We start from the raw sequence: 18,963 nt of genomic DNA on the forward strand, positions 1-18,963 counted from the left end.
GCGAGGTCGTTTTTGTTATGTTTGGTTACCTGGTTTTGTTTAGATTTTCGACCGTGAGTTGGTGGCCAGACAACTGCGTTACTCAGGAATGATGGAGACGATCAAGATCAGGAGAGCTGGTTACCCGATCAGATACGCATTCCTCGAGTTCATCAACAGGTAGTTCGAACGTAGTTTTATTGGATATGTTATTACCAACGTTTCAGGCGGAAAACGCCAAACAATTTTTTTTTGTGATATTCAGAAGCACTGTTTCCACTAAACATTATAGTAAAACTTACAGTAAAACTTACAGTTTTGTCTAGTTATAACTTATCTAGGCCATCTTGAGATTACTACCAGCTATGCTACACAAGCTTCTCACTTAAAATAAGTGTTGTTCTTTCTTATCTGGCGTTAAACTGATTTCATCTTACAGTAATGATTAAACAACTTGTTAAAAATATGGATTAGATGTACACTATTTACACTTTTACAACGTTTGCACGATTTTGCAATTCTTTCGAATATATCCCTACGAAATATAATGATGTCATTGTGACGTAGGTATCGTGTGATTGTGGGAGGGATCCCGCCCGCCAAATCCGTCAGGGACCCGATCGGTAAGTTCAAGTGTAAAGTTGTTGATTTTCAAACCTACAAGAAAGTGACGTCACAATGCTCATTGTAGAAACGTGCCAGCGAATAATCGACCACGCGATCGGGGAGAACTCTGCGTGTCAAGTTGGAAAGACGAAGATTTTCCTCAAGGATTCTCACGACGCCACTTTGGAACTTCGCAGGGAAGCAGCCATCAAGCAGTGAGTGACCAATTACTGTTGATAACTGACCAACTAATGACCAATAAACACTGCCTAATGACTAACCAGTAAGCGACCACTAAACAACCAGTGACTGACCACTTACTATTTACCTTACTATTAAGTAACCACTGGACTTTGATTGACCACTGGTTGCTTACTTTGAGAACTGGCTATTTAATGACATTGACCATAGACCTGTTACCACTAACCGGTGACGTAAAAGTTACGATTAACAACTGACCACTCAACATTGACCAAAGAGAGGCATTTAGTGGTCATTGATCTTTTGATTAATAAGTTAAACTTAGCGATGAGTGACCAATGAGTAACACGCAAAATTACGTGTCCAAAAAATGAAAAAAAATCTTAAAATGTAAGAAATTAGACAATTTGCACCAAAATCTTCATCGGTTTGATAAATTCTTACTTGGAATAAATCAGCCTTTAATTTCAGTTACTAATTATCACTACTAATAACCTAATTGCAGTATACAGCTGATAAAAAAAAATTGTCGAGATATTTACAAACACCCATGTGCACCGTTTTTTATTATTGCGCAACTCACCCTTGTTACGTCACAGTGCGGTGATCACGATCCAGCGCGCGGTCCGCGGTTGGTTCTGGCGTCACAGGTTCCTCTTGATGAAGAGGAGCGCTGTGATGATCCAGAAGACTTGGAAGGCTTTCTACGTCAGGACGAGATACAACATCGTGAGTGGCATATAACTAAGCTTATTCGACTAAGTTTGGAACTCAAGTTAAAAATAGGTTGTTGTTGCCAGACTTGGATAACTAGATTTATTTTAGCTTTTTAAGATTAGATTAGAATTAAAATTAGAGCATTTTAGTTTTTCCGAATTAGATTATAATTAGATCGTTTTGAGTTTTCTCAAATTAGAGTAGAATTAGAATTACCAAATTCCTAAAAAATCAAATTTCAATTAGAATTTGAACTAGAATCACATTTATTTTTTACGAATAATTTAATTTAATCGCAAAGTATTCTTATAAGACCGTGAATGGTAAAAATGTGTGCGCTATTTTTTATACGTTTTTATGCTTTTTAGACTGTAAAAATTACATACAAGTCGTTCCAACCTAAAATTCGAATTGAAATTCTGTTTTGAACTGAGAGACTAAAAATGCCGTTGGACAAAGTAGCATTTTTGGTAAAATCCGAATTATATTAGAACTAGAATTAGAGCAAACAAGCAATTCACAAATTAGATTAGAATTAGAATTAGCCGCATTTTGCTCTAATTCATTGAATTAGAAAACTAGAATTATCTAGTTGTCCAAGTCTGGTTGCTGCCTGTATGGATGCGATTATATCAACGTTGGGTTGATTATATCAACGTTGCTTTGCAAATGTTTAGGATGAGATTTAAAAGTTTAACTTTAAACTCACAGTGAGGGGCGAACAACTATGCCTATTGGACTAAGTTTCGAATTTAAAATTAATGTATTATGGCGTATTTGAATTTGATTATAACATCGTGAACTAATCTCGTTAATTTGACTAGGTCTGAAACTTAAGTTATTATATGTTGTTATTATACGTATGCGTTATAACAACTTTTGTTGCCTTGCAAACGTTCAGGATTAGATTCAAAATTTTGATTTATAACTAAATTTAGAACCCGTTAAATAAGAGCTTTATTTTAGGACACATAGCACACAGTTAGTGGAATGAAACTACGCCTATTGGACTAAGTTGAGAACTTCAAAATAATGTATTGTGTCATATTTGAATAGGATTATACAATCCTGCACTAAGCTCGTTAATTGCACCAAGTTTGGAATTTTAGAAAACAATGGTTGTTGTTCAACATTTAGATGTGGTTACAACATCGTTTCCAATTTTTACCCAAGTTTAATCTAAAACCAGTAAATCAGGACTTTATTCACTTGACATAATAAGAACTTCATTTTATTCAAAACTTAAAACTCTATTTTTGCTTATTTGCCTTAAATAGGAGTAAATTGTGCCTAAAACTTGAATTCCCAAAGAAAATTAGTTCCTTTGCACCTACCCCACCAAACACATCCTGTTGAAAGTAAACTAAACTTTGGAAATCTTAGAAATTGTTTTCCATTTACAAATAATAAATAAAGTTTTACCTTTGAACGCCCTTCAGTATGTGCGTGTGCATCTGGTAAAAGTTCAAATTTTAACTTGACTCCTCCAAAGGTTCCTTTTAATGCACAATACACATATGATCGGATTAAAATATGATGTCTGTAATATACCTGATGCAATATCGCTCGAGCAAACAAGACAACATTCAGGGTTAAAGTACTTGAACTACCGATGAATTTCAACAGTGATTGATTAGTGTGGCCGTAAACCTTCAAACGCGGAAAGTTTAATTTTTAATCAACTTACTGAAACATACACTCCCTGTAAGTCAATAAGTGTGGAATCAACACCAAAAAACGCGGTGGCTTACCCGTCGTTCTTAACCTTTAGTGTTGCCATCCTAAGTACCTAATGGCTTTCAATCCTCATTTAAAAAGTAGGGTTTGCACAAAAAATATTATTTAACTTTAAAACTAAACTTACAAGTATAGAAGTATTAAAATCAAAGTTCTCTTAATAATATAGTTTTTCATTTTAAATGTGTATTTATATAGTAATCTTGTTACTTACATGTTATTTTAATTATGCGCCAACAAATTACTTAAAAATTACACGATGTCCGCCAACAAAATTATTTTTTTCGACCCACTCTTGTAAGTTATTCCTAATTCCCTGCTGTTGTTGTCATTTAAATCTCAAACAACAATCGCCTTGTTTCGTCACACAGATGCGCAAGGGTTACTTGAGGTTACAAGCGCTGTGGAAAGCCCAGCGTCTCCAGTTCCAGTACGAGTTCGCCCGTAAAAGGATCATCAGGTTCCAGGTGCAATGCAGGGGATTCCTGGCCCGCAGAAACATACGTCAGAGATTGGCGGCCATTATCAAGATTCAGGCTTACATTAGAGGTATGGAGATAACGCCTGGAGTAAAATAACGATTTATATTAAAGAATATTTTTTAATCCATTAATTTTATTCAATGCACAAGGGGTAATGGAAAAAAGCATAATATTGGTCTAAAATAAAGTATAGATTCCGTTTAGTATTTGTACATTGCTTTGGTCCTGTTCTTTGCTTTTTTAAATTTGTATTCAAACCTTTTTTTTTTCTTTTTTTTCGATGTACTATACTAAAAAGTAACTGTAAGTTTAATTACTTTTTAGGTATTAAGTTAATTGTTGTACATGTTTACAAACTTCTTGTTTAGAGAGTCATAAGAAATCTTTTAACTAGATCGCATCGCCATTTTTTTCTAAATTTTTTTTAAGCGTAATCGCAAATCACATATAAAAATATACTCACACAAAATTAAAAATAAATGTAAAGAGAAGCTGGTTACAAGTATGCAACGTTTAAATGAAAAGTTGCAATTTATTGATTAGTTTAACGGCATTGCTTTGCAGGTTACAACGCCAGGCAAGTTTACAAACGTGAAAGACAACTCAAGAGAATTAGGAAGATGCCAAAGAGCCAACAAAAGGTGACAATACTGTTTCCCTTTAAATAGTATAAAGCTTGCAAAGAGCAAAAACAAGAGCAAAACAGCGAACACCTCACCCCAACATTTTAACCATCATCGCTCTTATTCAGCCCATCATATTTATTGATCGCGGTAATTCGTGTGCGACCACTTATCAGCCATTTAAAGTCACTTGAAATTCTAGAACATTTAATTCAGTTTATAATTCTTATCCCTTACAAAGACAGTTAACAGTTATCGGTTCTGTCTATTGTCTATAAGCAACCTGGTTCTATTGTGGCATTGTCATTTTCGTTTTGTTCTGGATTCTATTCATTGTTTGTGCATTGTTTCGTCACACAGGCGGCATTGGTTAAGCTGCAGCAAGAAGAAATTGAGGCGAAACGAAGATTGAAGCAAATCAACCAAAATATCGACGTGAGTTTTTGTTTTGTTTATGTTACAAATCTGAATAGGGAGCATATCATGTTTTTAATAGGAACACGTGACTTTTAAATAGATATATCTGTTTATTGTTTGGGAAACGGGAGCGAGTAAAGACCGCTAGGTAATCAAAGTCAGCTGCTCACAACAGAAAAACGTGACTTTTTAAGTGTGTCCATATTTCCTTTAAATCTCACCAAAACGAAAATATTAAGCTCTGTTAACAAAAGTACATTCTAATGCCTAAAACCACATTCACGGATAAGAACCCATGTTTTAAATCCTCCACATTTTAAGAAAAAAAATTCCACAAGAAGTTATAGAAATTGCTTTATTACAAAGTATAACCTTTATAAAAAATATTCACTGATACGAACCCATGTGTTAAATCCTTTTCTTTCGTCCCAGGAGTCTGCCCGTCGTGTATCCCAGGTGGTGGATCCAGGCATGATGGTGGACGAGATGTTCGGGTACCTGGACAAGGTGGACGGAGGAAGCGAGAACTTTGACTCCTCAATCCCACAATTGGAAGATGAAGAGGATTTGTCCGAGTTCAAGTTCACAAAGTTCGCAGCAACTTATTTCCAGGTAAAGAAAGACCTTACTGGAGTTATAAGATCTAGTTAAACTTTGCGACCTATTTTCTGTGTTTTAAAAGTTTCATCTTCAGTCAAGATAAAACTAAGCTCTGGCTCCCCGTATTTTGAACATGATTTTTTTCCGTTTTACAGTTAATATGATACTGGTGGTTTTAGCTTTTTTGTGATTTTTTATGTTTATTTTATCCTATATTTGTCAATATATTTTGTCTAATTTGTCAAAATAACTGGCGCAACACGAAGTCATGTTAACATTATCAACTGAAGAATAGCTTTGCCATCTTTGATGAGAAACGAAATCTCAAACGCTTTTCTGCGAATAACAAAAACAATCGTTTTTTTTTTTGCTCTGACTTAACGTTTCATCCCACAGGCCACAGCCACCTCGTCCCACATCAAACGTCCACTAAAGTCTCCACTTCTACAACACGACCACGAAGGAGATAGACTCGCCTCACTTGCTGTCTGGATCACAATACTAAGGTGGGTTGTCAGTTGTTATGCTTGGTTTAAAACAATATTACAATAAAAGGCTGGCGATTAAGGCGATTTTAACCATCTAGCACAGCGTGGTCCAAATGCAGGCCAGCGGGCCAATGTTGGCCCGCGAGTTCAGCTTTATTGGCCCGCGAACTGATAGTCAGCTTTGGTTCAATGTGGCAATATCACTTTAATTTTTGTTTTTTAATTTTTTGTTGTTGAAATTATTTCATAAGTACTGTAACTGAACAAAGGTATACATTCCACATAGTTAGTATATATGCCATAGACTATGTATAATTTGCCGGTAATAAGGCTTAGAATCGCAATTTAAAAACATTGGCTCGCAAGATAAAAAAAAACCTTGTTTTTGGCCCGCGATGAAAAGAAGTTGGACCACCCTGGTCTAGCAATTGGAATTTGCTTTGCGGTCAAAATGGCGGCAATTTAAGATGAATCTCTTCCTTCCTCCTAATGTGTTTATTCTGATAAACTAATGAGTGGCGGTTTAAACGCAAGCAATCCATAGACCTAAAATGAATCCTGGACCACTAAGATAATTATAGTAACACCTTATAGTACTTCTTCAAATCATCCATTAGAATTATTCTTTTGATCACCCGTTAGATTTTTATTTTTTTTTTTGTGTACTCTGTGTCTAGGTCATAGTTGTCACAATGTCGAGACTCAAAATGTTGTAATGAATCTGTAAAAATCCCTTAAAGTTGATGTTCGAAATTAAGATATACCCAAAAATTGTTGGCAACATTTTGGGCTTCTTCAGCTAAAGTTAGTATATTGGACCTAGAAAAATAGTGAGCAGTTACGTAATTCACTCCGAAATGGATGCTTTCAATTCCTGCCAAAAAAAATGTTGGTTTAAATCATATCCTACATCCAGGTTTATGGGTGATCTCCCCGAACCAAAATACAAGGACGACAGTGCTTCTTCCAACAAACCGGTGATGGCGACAATATACGACACATTAAGTAAAGGATCAGGACAGAACAAATCAAGACCTGCCCTGGATGGAATGGCAGGATCACAGGTTTGTTGGTTTAATATTGTTGGTATAATGTTCAGAATACTTAACGTTAAGGTCATGAAATAAACTGAACTGAAGATTTCGTGATTTGTGCATTGTGCATAATTGCGGTTATCTTGTTAATTTGTACAAAATTAATGGAATTTGCCATACTACACCATAGTATATCTAAAATGCAAAAAGGAAATATAATAAACGCAACGACGTTACGTAATAACTTGTACAGTTAATATCGTGTCGCAACAAAGTTAAATGTACCTTAATAAAACGGAAACAAACAAATAAACAACGTAATATGTGGTCAAGCCCGTATGGGGTCTTACTGGCCAACGGTAACCTGCATATAGTACACAAAGGCCTGTCAAAAATCAGTCGGCCTAATCAGGAATTTTTATGCAAGAAAGGTCAGAAAGGTCAGGCTGGAAAACAACGACTGATTTCGATTAGCCTTTCCGGTACGACAATTACGTTTATTACGTCACACGCATCACGCGTATTGTTTAAACAGATTAACCAACAGCGCAACTAAAGGTGCCGGGGCCTACATTATAACATGACTACGGACCTGTTAGTTTGCATTGTAAACTTTTTCGCACCAAGATCATTTTGCTTGGATTTTTATTTACAAAATATAACCTGTTAAAATAAAAACTGTTAAGGTCTGTCATCTACAATGCTATTTAGTGAATGGTAACATTACGAACGGTTTTCGGTAAAGTTTAGCTAAAACATTTCAGCGATAGAATTAATTAAAAAAATATATAAATATAAATTTTTTGATTTTATTTTTTTTAATATCAACAAAATAGCATTTGACTTAATTTTAAAAAGTTTATTTAAATATCAACATATTTATTAATTTTTTTTTTTTTCTAGAAACGTCGTCGTTCAGGAGGAAAGTTGATCTCGATGACGCTCAAGAAGAAGTCCAAGATCACCGGGGATGTCGCAGATCGACTTAAGAGCGGCGCTGATGACGTAGACGTGAGTGTGACGTAATAATGAGTATTATTAATCGATGATAGTTTAAGTTTTTTTGATCGACCTTGGTGCCAACTTCATTGACAAGCTTGACATTTTTAAATAAAAATTGAGAAGCGTTATCTTTGATAATGGCCTGATGTTATATTGATATTTAATGTTTTATCAAAGTTGCTCATTCATTTAAGTTGTTCCGTATAACAAATTGTGTAAAGCAGATTAACTGTTCTAGAATACCTTTTTGGTCTTAAAGAAATAACCTGATAACAAAAAGTTAAAAACGAAGATGTTTACGTTTGTTGTGTACGGTACGAAATATCGGGCACTTTATAGCATTTTTAACTAACTTAAATACGCCGTATTTTAAAAATGACCATTTTTCTTACTTGTGCCCGTAATTCTACCACTTTTTTACCCAGTCTGCTGATCTGCTTTATGAATAAGTTCTAGACAAAACCAAGTCGTAAGTTGGTTTACTGTTCGTTATTTGCAGGGCACCGATTTCCAAATGGTGATCAACCGACCAACAACTAACCTGGAGAAACTTCACTTTATCATCGGAAACGGAATCTTAAGACCCAACATAAGGTTAGCGGTTTTTCAGGTTGACTCTATGTCACTCCATACTTCTTTTAAACGTAAATAAATCAATTTGAATAGGTTAGATTTTTACTAATAGTTTGCCTTTTTCTCGGGCGATTCATGATAATGGCAAATCAAAACGTACTTTGCGTATATATGTTTAAAATGTTATACTAACTTTAGTATATGCATTTCCATTGTTTCATCTAAAATTAAAAGTCTTTCATCTCGTAATAATCGCAACAAATAACTTATTTTCACTTAGTTTTACTTAACGGAACTCAATAAGGTAATCTCAGATGCTCATTTTCACTCGCCTAATAGGTAGCCAATCAAATTATTTTCAGAAACGAGGTTTTACTTCTAGATAATATGTCTTGTCCATGTTTGAAAATCCAATTCGCCTATTAATCAAAAAATTTGCTTAAATTCTTGATTTGATTAGTAAGTGTTCAAATTCTCTCCAGGAACGAAATCTACTGTCAGATCTGCAAGCAGCTAAGCATGAACGTGCACAAATCATCCCATGCGCGAGGGTGGATTCTAATGTCTCTCTGTGTGGGCTGCTTCGCTCCGGATGAGAGTTTCGTCAAATACCTGCAGAATTTCATCAGGGACGGCCCCCGAAATTACGCCCCCTATTGTGAGAGCCGGTTGAGACGTACTTTTGTGAATGGAGCGAGAAATCAACCTCCGAGCTGGCTTGAACTACAGGTCAGAGTCCCTAATTGCATTATGGAAGTTTTTGTAGTTATTCAGAAGAAAACCATTAGGGTAAATCACGCGTTTTTTAGTAGGGAGAATTAACAAATCAATATTTCAGCAGTAGACTTTCATAGCCTTATCATTTCAGAAAACAAACTGTAATTTACTAATTGAAGACAAAATCGATATTTTTCGGGATAGATTGAAATATTAAAGAGCAAGCTGCATTGTTTTTTCCTTAATTAATTCTTTGGAACACACCAAATTGCGCAAGACGACATAATTTTTAATGGTGGAAATGATCGTGGGAAAATGATTCGCAATTTCCTTCGAAATTCCATATTTCCTCAAACCAATTGTGACGTAATGCATTCGCGTCTCGCGTTTTATTGTTAAGGTCGCGCGAAGCTAGTTCAATGTTAAGAGTATCGGCAGCCCTTTGATTGGATGTTTTACTTCATCGTGTGACTTTTTGACCAAAACATAAGAAATAGTGCGAGCGCTTGCGTAGGCAACGATGGAAGAAAATTATGGAAGAAATGACTTTCACAATTGTCTATTCTCTCAGGCGACAAAATCGAAGAAGCCGATAATGTTGCCGATCACATTCATGGACGGGAACACGAAGACATTGCTGGCAGATTCGGCCACAACCGCCAAGGAACTCTGCGACGTATTGGCCGAAAAAATCGAGCTTTCCGACAAATTCGGCTTCTCTGTGTTCGTTGCACTGTACGACAAGGTGTGGACAAGATTGGATTAATTATCTGTTTTTTATAAGTATATTATGCAACGCTTTTTGCACTACAGGAATATTCTAATTCTGGGTGATAATATTAGCAAAACACAATATGCTGTAAAATCCTTTCTTGAGAAAGTGTTAACATTTGGCTTAATAGTCTAATTTATAGAAATCCGGCTGTTAAAAGTTTCGTATCATTTTTATTTTTTATTTCGAATCGAAAAATTTTACAAATTGCCACTTTATTCCAAATGAAAAACAGAATAAACTTATTTTTCTAACTGCAGGTTTTAACTCAGTAGAGTGCTCTTTATCACTTTTCAACATATTCACAAATACAAAGCTAAAACTAACGGATGTGGAAATGAATAAAGAGACTAAAATCTTCAAAATAAACCCCTTAGAGCTAAATAATGAACAAATCATTTTCCAAACTATTTTGTCCACTTTATGTTCACAATTATATTTGAGCTAAGGATTTTTTTAAGTTTAACTAAATTCCCCATACTGTGACGTAACATCTCACCTTTGTGACGTAACAGGTGTCGTCTCTGGGCAGCGGCAGCGATCACGTGATGGACGCGATCTCGCAGTGCGAGCAATACACGAAGGAACAGGGAGGACAGGAGAAGAATGCTCCCTGGAGGCTCTTCTACCGCAAGGAGATATTCACTCCCTGGCACGAACCAACCAACGACAAGGTAGGCACGTGACCGGGTGTCTAGGCCAATCATGTGGCTGGTTGGTCGGTTTGAATTTGACGCGTTTTTGTTTCTTGTCTGCTAAGTTGAAAGTGAAATTACGGTGTTGCTTTCTACCTCCATTTCATTTTCAAGTATGTTCGTATATAAAAAGATTTTAAAAGAGTTAAAAATTCTACCCGTAATTTTAAGTAAGTAAAATCTTTAAACCCTTATAACAATAAACGCATTACTAAATCATTAAAATAGATAGGAAAACGTGGTTTACTGAATTTACCATTTCTAAGTGGTGATTTATCTATTTTTATTAGGCTATGATTTCAATTTTAAACCACAATTAAAATTAAAAGCGCATTGTAAACTTTGAGTAATAGTATTTACCCGTCTGAATCTTTTTTTGTCTCACATAGACCAGCACCAACCTGATATACCAGCAAATAGTTCGTGGAGTGAAGTTCGGTGAATATAAGTGCGACAACGATATGGAACTTTCACAAATCGCTTCGAAGCAGCATTACGTCGAACATGGATCAAACATTCAGGTAAAACTTGTAACGAAAATTTAAGCTTTTATTACAAATTTCAACAGTTTATTTGGCTGTTTGTTATTATTGCGCTGCCGAAAACAGGTTTAAATAGGAAAATGGCGCAACAGATTTCAATAAATGTTTTGCTGACATAGACCTCAATTACAAAGCGTTTTTTCTCTTGCGTCAAAAAAGAATTGGTTACATTTAAATCAAGTCAAACCCATTCAAGTTGTTTATGTACAAAACTTAAGATAAATAACCTAATTTTATGATGACAAATGTCGAATAAAAACACTTCATTTTAACCCAAGTAATTGTCCAAACGACTAAAGTCAAGTCAAGTCATTTAAAAATAGTAACTTAAGTCAAGTCATTGTCATGTCATTGGCATAAGTCATTACAACCCTGTGGCTTAGATTTATGGATAAAAGTGGTATTCTCCATAATTTTACGAATCTGCTAACAGTCAAGATCATGGCAAATTAAACATTGAGATATTATTGGTGGCAGAAATAAAAGCGGAGTCATTTCAACAGTAACAAAAAGTTTGTTGTTTATTTCTGCTTTAACTTCGCCACGTGTTTTCAGCCTTCTCTTCTCGCTTCACTGATCAGAAGCTACATACCGGAACGCAATATGACGCCACAAAAGAACGTCGACTATTGGGTGAAGATGATAACCAATCAGCATCGAGAGGTTGGTGTAAATGTTTTACTGATATTTCTCTTCTTTAAACGAAATCCGATCAAAACTGTCTTTCCTGAATTGTGTATAAATATGTCATTTAATTACAATATTTTTCTTTCTTTGGTTTGATTCAAATCATTAAATATCAAAATGCGATTGATTTCCGTTTAAATAAATTTGGCATACAAATAAAAAAAAAGTCACGTCATCAGTATTGACGTCACCACTCATCGCGTGACGTAGCCTCTCTCCACTTCATCAGTTCCTTCTCGTGGTTGGATTAATTATTGTTGTTAGCCTTAAAACATTCTCTTCTTTAAACAAAATCCGATCAAAGCTTTCTTACCTGAATTGTATATAAATATATCCAACAAGATTTCAACTAAATCAAATACGTTTCAATCCATGGTGGTCTATGCTGTCCATAATAATTGTTTTGCAGCTAATGTAGATATCCTACATTACAGAAAATTGTTAAACATCATTTAAACTGTTTGAATTTCAGTTTCTTTCAAAAGTTTCGCTCAATTGCGTACTGTTATTCGTTTTCGATTCCTAAATAATTCAACAAACACAGCAACACGGTATCTTAAGTAACTAGTCCTGGAAGAAAGTCTTGGGGTTGAGAACAAGCCAATGTACTGACTCTTTTGTTCAACGCTTTGAAACTTTGTATAGGGAAAAAACTTTTAATACACGAAGGCTGCAAAACAAATTTACTAAGCTATCGTCAACAAGCGAAATAAATTAAGTACCACTGGTGTTACGACTTTACTAGTAATTCTAGAAAATCACCTAGGCCTCCTGTAAAGTCGCTGTGAGTTCTTATTTTCGGGCAATAAATAACCTACCAAAGAGAACTTATATTAAAGACCACAACAAGAAAACCCAATGTACAGATGTATTGGTTGCAAGAGTAGAATATTACCACACCACAAACAGTAATAACACTTAGACACATACAATTACTTACAAAGGCGACAGACAGAGCAAAATGAAACTTAAAGTTTTACTCGCTAATTTCACAAGGCTACACCCAGACGTCTCTCTTCGCTGTAGGCGGTGAGCCGCTCGTAATATACGCTAAAACAAAACTCCTTTTCACGGGAACCGACGCGCTCCCGGAAACCCCAGGCCTTCCTTACAGGGCGGCCGTTTCGTGGAAAGATAACATTGGGCGGACCTTTTAGTGAGAAGTTAAACCGCGCCGAAAAACAAGCGATAAATGATTGTGAGATTTGCAGAAATGTTTGGAGACAGGAAAAAAACATGTCTAAAGTCCAATTAACGGCGAACACCACAGCGCACAAGAATATTACGTTAATATTCAATTATACATGTCTCGAAATGCGAAAACCTAATTCCTAGCCCTACATTTAAGAACAAAGGCGCAAAATTAATAATGAATGTTAGAATTTACAGTCGGCGTAATTAGCAACCGGTGATAATTTTGTAGTGCTAATTAAGCACGTAACACTGGGCTAGTACCTTTGTATCAAAAAATATTATAATTAAAGCTTCTATACCTTCTTTAATGTATTATAAAACAGGATGTATATATATAATATATAATATCTATTGTAATTATAAAATTTACTTTTGAAAAAAATTAGGGAATGCTATCCGTTTTCGATCCCTGTATAGTTGTAAGTCCACGGGAATACATTTCTAGAACTAGTGCTAGAATAAATATAACAGCTCTTTAAATTGAGAACATGTAGTTTACAAGATACTCTTATATCATAAAGATTTGAAACTTTCTTCTAAAACGATATAGAGCGCCATCCACGACCGACAGAATAAAAGAAAAACGAAATAAAACTTAACTTAAAATGTTCCATTCAGGCGATATACTGTCGTGAACGTTGGGAACCTCATCGTATCCGTGATGACGTAGTAACCCAAGCACGCTTCAGTTGGCCTCTGTTGTTCTCGCGCTTTTACGAGACTTACAGACTATCTGGGATACAACTGCCTAAGAACGAGCTCATTATGGCAGTTAACTGGACTGGTGAGATTTGATGTTGAACTTTATTTGTCGTTACGGTACTTACTTTATCATACCCTTGAGTTACTGTACGGTACATTACGATGATTTAGGTTACTGTATTAAACGATACAATAATGTAAGATGTTTAGATGTTCTGGTATGATCAGATGTTTGTACGTTTGCTACAGTAAATTTTGGAATATTACTATACGTTGCTTCATTTTACATAATACCACGATACATTGCGGTCGTTCAAGTTAATTTTATGTACGTTGCGTTACGTAACATTTTAGCACGATATGAAATGGTACTTCACGTTCTGCACGGTACGTTACCGAATGGTACTTTCTTATACCTTGTAATACGTTGCGGTTTATTTTTGCTCGTTAAAAGTTGTTGTAGAAAATTTACGTTGTAGCACGTTACGGTACGTTGACGTTTTTTTGCAAAAAGTTACACTTTTTTACATTTATAGTTACGCTACAATAGGTGTATAACAGTAAATTACAAATGGTGGTACTTTTGTTTCTTTGATGGTACGTTGTTTGCAAATGTTTCGTTACCTTTCGTTGCCAAAAAAATAACTTTTTTCTCACTTTGGAATTCAAGTTTGGTAATTTTTACCTGACCCTCCCTTCTGTTGTTTTGTAGGTGTTTATCTCGTTGACGACCAAGAAGAAGTTTTGCTCGAATTATCGTTTTCTGAAATCACCGGAGTTTCTGCAAACAAGTGAGTAAATCACAACGAAAATCGTTAAATAGATATATAGTGAGTTTATGCAAGGCAAGGCTGAAAGTAGCCAAATGTAAGACGATATAAATACGAAAAATACGTTCGTTGCGAAACTATTTATGAATGTTCAAAGTACTTTAATGAAAGCTATTATTTTTTCCTGTACTCCATAAGTGTTACTAAATAAAAAGAAGTAATGCACTTTGTAAATCAACGGGTAAATGTCGGTCAAATTACGTAACAAATTAGAAATCAACGTTTTAATTTTATGTATGTGCACAACAACTGTGATCTTGCCCTTCTAAAGTGGTTGTTCATCAAAGATAACGGCTTTCATACCATAGTACACCGTAAGTCTCCAACAGACTAACAGAGTCAGTCGATTAATTAAGGATATTTATGCAAGATAGGCTAGAAAAGTAACTATCCTGTGGTGAGGTTCGAACTCACGACCTCCGGTATTAAAATATATTGATTTTTAAATACGCTATAAATTGCTAACTATAGCAATACGTCATCCAATTTGTATAAGTAGAAAAAAAACTAAAATCAACATTTTCATTAAGAACTGGAAAACTGAAAGGCGCCAGTTTCGTCATCAACACAGTTCGCGGCGATGAGGTCACATTTACGTCACCAAACACTGATGACATCACCGAGCTGATCAACCACTTCATCGATGGACTTAAGGAGCGATCCCGACACGTGGTGGCGCTGCAGACAAACGTCAACAAACGTAAGACATTGGTTTTGTGTGACGTAACAAAAGCTTTGGTAAAGTAAGCAAAAACAGTTGTTAAAAGACATTATTTTGCGCGTTTCACTAAAAATTTTATAAAGTTAAATTGAGAATGGTGATTTAAAAAGCATTTGCTTTCAGAAACACTCTTAAACTGGAAGTATTTCATGTTTTTGTTGTATACCATTATTTCGCAACTAAATTAAACAGTGCGTAACATCCTACCTACTTGCAGAAAAACATGAAACCATGAAACCAATTGCGGTCAATTCAAAGTCTTGTGAAGCTTAAAATGAATTACCAACCGTAAACAACAATATAACAATCCTGTTAAAAGCAAGCAATTTATTTTTTGTCTTTGTGTCGTTTAAACTTACCAAATTGGAATATAAAGTTGAACATTCAAAGTAGTTCGTTTTATCAAGCAAAAGTATTAACAAAAATGCTCAACAGAAACACAGACTAAAATCAACATCGCCAATTTAAGCAAACTATATTTTGTTTCCATAGCAACTGACGAGGAACCGACCATTATGCGCTTCAAGAAGGGCGACCTCATATCCATGGAACAAGTGGCAGGGCCTAACTTTTCTGCCGGCGGGTGGCGCACAGGAGTCAACGACAGGAGCGGCAAAACAGGGGATTTCCCTACCGACAGTGTGTACGTTCTGCCGACCTTGTCGAAACCGCCCCAGGATATTGTGGTACGTAGATGCTTTATATTTTAACAAAGATTTGGTCAAATAAAAAATTGTATAAAGTTAAACGATGATTTTTTTTCACAAATACGTATTGGGTTCTTTAATACTTAGCATTAAACAAGAAAATTTAATAACTAGCTGCTTAGTTGAGAATATACCTTTTTTATAAATGTCTACTGTTTCTACTGGGCATATTTATTGTAGATTGTACCTCATTACATAAAGTGTAATTTAATTAACAATTTTCTCACCTTACCGAGGTATAAAATAGCGAAATACAGATATGTCATGTAAGTTCAATCCGCGTATTTTCTGTTTATTTTAGAACTTTTGTTTTGATAATCCCTAGTAACATGAAAACACTTGATATTAAAAAAAGTGTTTATAAACCTGAACAAATATATTCTAATTTTATAGGAGTAAATAAATAACAAAAACAAATAAAATCTTGTGCTAAAATGATATAAAAGTGTTATAGACTTTTAGAACCTTAAATCCCACTGGGCTCAAAACAAGTTCTTTCGAAACAAAAGAAACAGTTTCTTAACTTACTGAGGCGCCTAAAAAGCAAAATAGAGAAACCTTATGTTGTGTAAGCCCAATTCAGGTTTTTCTTGTTTAAGATCGTAACAGAACAATGTTTTTACAAATGTACGTATAAAAACATGTTGAATAACTTTATCCGGCTTTTTGCTCGTTTCAGAACCTGTACAGTTTGAGCCCTACAGAGCTACAGGAACACGTGAGGAGAACAAGTAGGGTAGTGAACCCAGACTTTTCGCTGGATGAAAAACCTTACACACTGGAGGAATATGCAGAGGACTTCTTCAGGTTTCTAGTATACTGGTTGTTGTAGTAAGAGCATAATGGTTGGAGGCTGGAGTAACATAATAAAAATATCAAAGCCCATAAAGAAGTAGGTACGATTTTAAACGTTTGGAATAAATCATTATTCATTTTCAACATATTTTTCAAAAAAAAATCATGCAAAGAACCAAAATACTTTTGTATGGTCTTTTGCATGATAAGAAGTTTTGTAGATTACTAGGAATATGTTATTGCAGGAAAAAAAACTTGAAAATATAACTAACATTAGCTAATGCCTTGAAATTTTCTTATTTCAATACTTTTTGTTCTTTAATCCGCAGAGCCGTCATTAAAGTCACAAACAGCAGAGTTGCGCCCTCTACCGCCAACGCGCGGAGATTGTGGTCGAATGCGCGGGAACCGATAAAACAACCTCTGCTCAAGAAACTGGAATCGAACCACGACATGGCTCAAGAAGCTGTGGCCATTTTCATGGATATCCTTTGTATTGTTATTTTATTTTGTTTAGGGTTAAATGCAAATTTAGCTTAGGACTGTGAATGCTTTTCGGATACTAAGTAATAACCGGGTTATGCCGTGTAGTATTTGATAAAGAAAGTCTTCATAAGAACAAAGCAATATGAACTAAAAGTTTAGTAGCATAGAAGGAGCAAAAGCAACCGCCAGTCTAACATTTGTGTTTATGTGGCTTTTGCTGCGGTGAACCAGTCGTGTTTATGACGTCACCATTACACTTTTTAATTAATGAATCAAGCGTAGCTTCAGTCAAACAATGTCGAATAAAAATGAATCGACGCTCAAGCTTGTTGTACATATTTAAATCCGAACATTTTAGTCAAATTTTGATACCATCGTCTAGATTTTTTCCCGATTTGAATTTTGAAATATGTTTTTTATTGACTCTGGTTTATGTATCATAAACACTAATTGAGGATCGCACAAGTTATCGAAAACCTAAAAGGGTTCACTAGAACAAAAAATTTGGAAACATTTCTAAGAAGGTTTAAAGTATTTTTAACGTTTTTATATATTTTACTAATTATTGCCCGTGCTTCAATTATGAATCACACTCCTTGACTCCGTCTTACCTGTAATGAAATATATGGGGGATTACCCTTTCCGTAAACAGCGCCAGAGCAACGAGCTAACTGACCAAATATTCGAACCAGCTCTAAAGTACGAACAACTAAAGGACGAGGTTTACTGCCAGATCATGAAGCAACTTACAAACAATAAGCAGAGGTAATAAGCCTAACTTATAATTAGTTATACGGCCCAATGAAAGACACACAAACATATGTGTATAATAACATCTGTGATCTAGCCCCTCGGAAGCTGCTTTATGACCAACGATTACGGCTTCCGTATCAATAGCTGTAGTATTATACGGCCCAACTAATTGTTAGAGTCATACATTTAGTATTTTGTAATATATTTGTTCTGCAATTAAGACATTCAATTCTTAAGACATCCCATTGTCATAGGTTATTTTCTTTTTGCCTTTTAGCTACAGCGAAGAGCGCGGTTGGGAGCTGATGTGGTTAGCAACGGGCATCTTCGCCCCGAGCAACCAACTTCTCCCCCACCTCCAGAAGTTCCTGAGCACCCGGAGATCGAATCCCGTCGCCAACGATTGTTTCGCGAGGTTCGTACCCGGGACCCTCGGAATTCTTGAACCAGCTACTTTCTTTATCGATTTGCTTAGGCCAATGAGCATAGTTTGTTTTGAGCGTAGTTTGTTTTGGTTTGAAAAGTAAACAATATTACTAATTTAAAATTCCGAGCAAGTCATTTACTTCGATTAAGAAAAACATCAAAGAAAAAATTTTTTTTACAGAAAAAGTAGTTAGGTCTTCAAGTCCTATGAAGCAAGTTAAAATAATGCACTTTGAGTCACGATTTTAAAGTTTGTTTGTCTATGTAGGAACAATGTGCTTGTGATGGATGGTTTTTGGAACTCCGTGTTATTTCATATTAAAATTTTCACCATTCAAACTTAATTTTTAATGTTAGAAAGTTTTTCTTGAACATTTTAGTAAAAATATGTATATAGTTTTTTTTGTATTTTTTAACAAATTGAAATATAAAAACTTTCCACTGGTAAAGTTTACGTTAAAAATCGCCCTAAAGTTT

The 18,963-nt window shown here is 35.2% G+C and overlaps 1 protein-coding gene across 1 annotated transcript in view; it reads left to right on the plus strand.

Moving 5' to 3' along the window:
• LOC146165612 (unconventional myosin-VIIa-like) overlaps positions 1 to 18,963 on the plus strand; it is a gene marked incomplete at its 5' end in the record, with an annotated part of 46,766 nt that overhangs the window by 21,732 nt on the left and 6,071 nt on the right. Inside the window, 25 exons of the mRNA XM_083381242.1 lie at positions 44 to 159; positions 547 to 602; positions 671 to 800; positions 1,386 to 1,515; positions 3,612 to 3,789; positions 4,287 to 4,363; positions 4,706 to 4,795; positions 5,195 to 5,374; positions 5,759 to 5,868; positions 6,767 to 6,914; positions 7,788 to 7,895; positions 8,386 to 8,480; positions 8,942 to 9,188; positions 9,748 to 9,921; positions 10,464 to 10,622; positions 11,033 to 11,164; positions 11,741 to 11,848; positions 13,685 to 13,850; positions 14,481 to 14,559; positions 15,129 to 15,298; positions 15,812 to 16,005; positions 16,706 to 16,833; positions 17,151 to 17,305; positions 17,919 to 18,072; positions 18,338 to 18,475. Coding sequence (XP_083237368.1) covers positions 44 to 159; positions 547 to 602; positions 671 to 800; positions 1,386 to 1,515; positions 3,612 to 3,789; positions 4,287 to 4,363; positions 4,706 to 4,795; positions 5,195 to 5,374; positions 5,759 to 5,868; positions 6,767 to 6,914; positions 7,788 to 7,895; positions 8,386 to 8,480; positions 8,942 to 9,188; positions 9,748 to 9,921; positions 10,464 to 10,622; positions 11,033 to 11,164; positions 11,741 to 11,848; positions 13,685 to 13,850; positions 14,481 to 14,559; positions 15,129 to 15,298; positions 15,812 to 16,005; positions 16,706 to 16,833; positions 17,151 to 17,305; positions 17,919 to 18,072; positions 18,338 to 18,475 — 3,422 coding nt within the window. The remainder of the gene's footprint in view (positions 1 to 43; positions 160 to 546; positions 603 to 670; positions 801 to 1,385; positions 1,516 to 3,611; positions 3,790 to 4,286; positions 4,364 to 4,705; positions 4,796 to 5,194; positions 5,375 to 5,758; positions 5,869 to 6,766; positions 6,915 to 7,787; positions 7,896 to 8,385; positions 8,481 to 8,941; positions 9,189 to 9,747; positions 9,922 to 10,463; positions 10,623 to 11,032; positions 11,165 to 11,740; positions 11,849 to 13,684; positions 13,851 to 14,480; positions 14,560 to 15,128; positions 15,299 to 15,811; positions 16,006 to 16,705; positions 16,834 to 17,150; positions 17,306 to 17,918; positions 18,073 to 18,337; positions 18,476 to 18,963) is intronic.

Source organism: Ascidiella aspersa, chromosome 2, assembly GCF_963924565.1.
Source record: "Ascidiella aspersa chromosome 2, kaAscAspe10.2, whole genome shotgun sequence".
NCBI classification, from domain to species: domain Eukaryota; kingdom Metazoa; phylum Chordata; class Ascidiacea; order Phlebobranchia; family Ascidiidae; genus Ascidiella; species Ascidiella aspersa.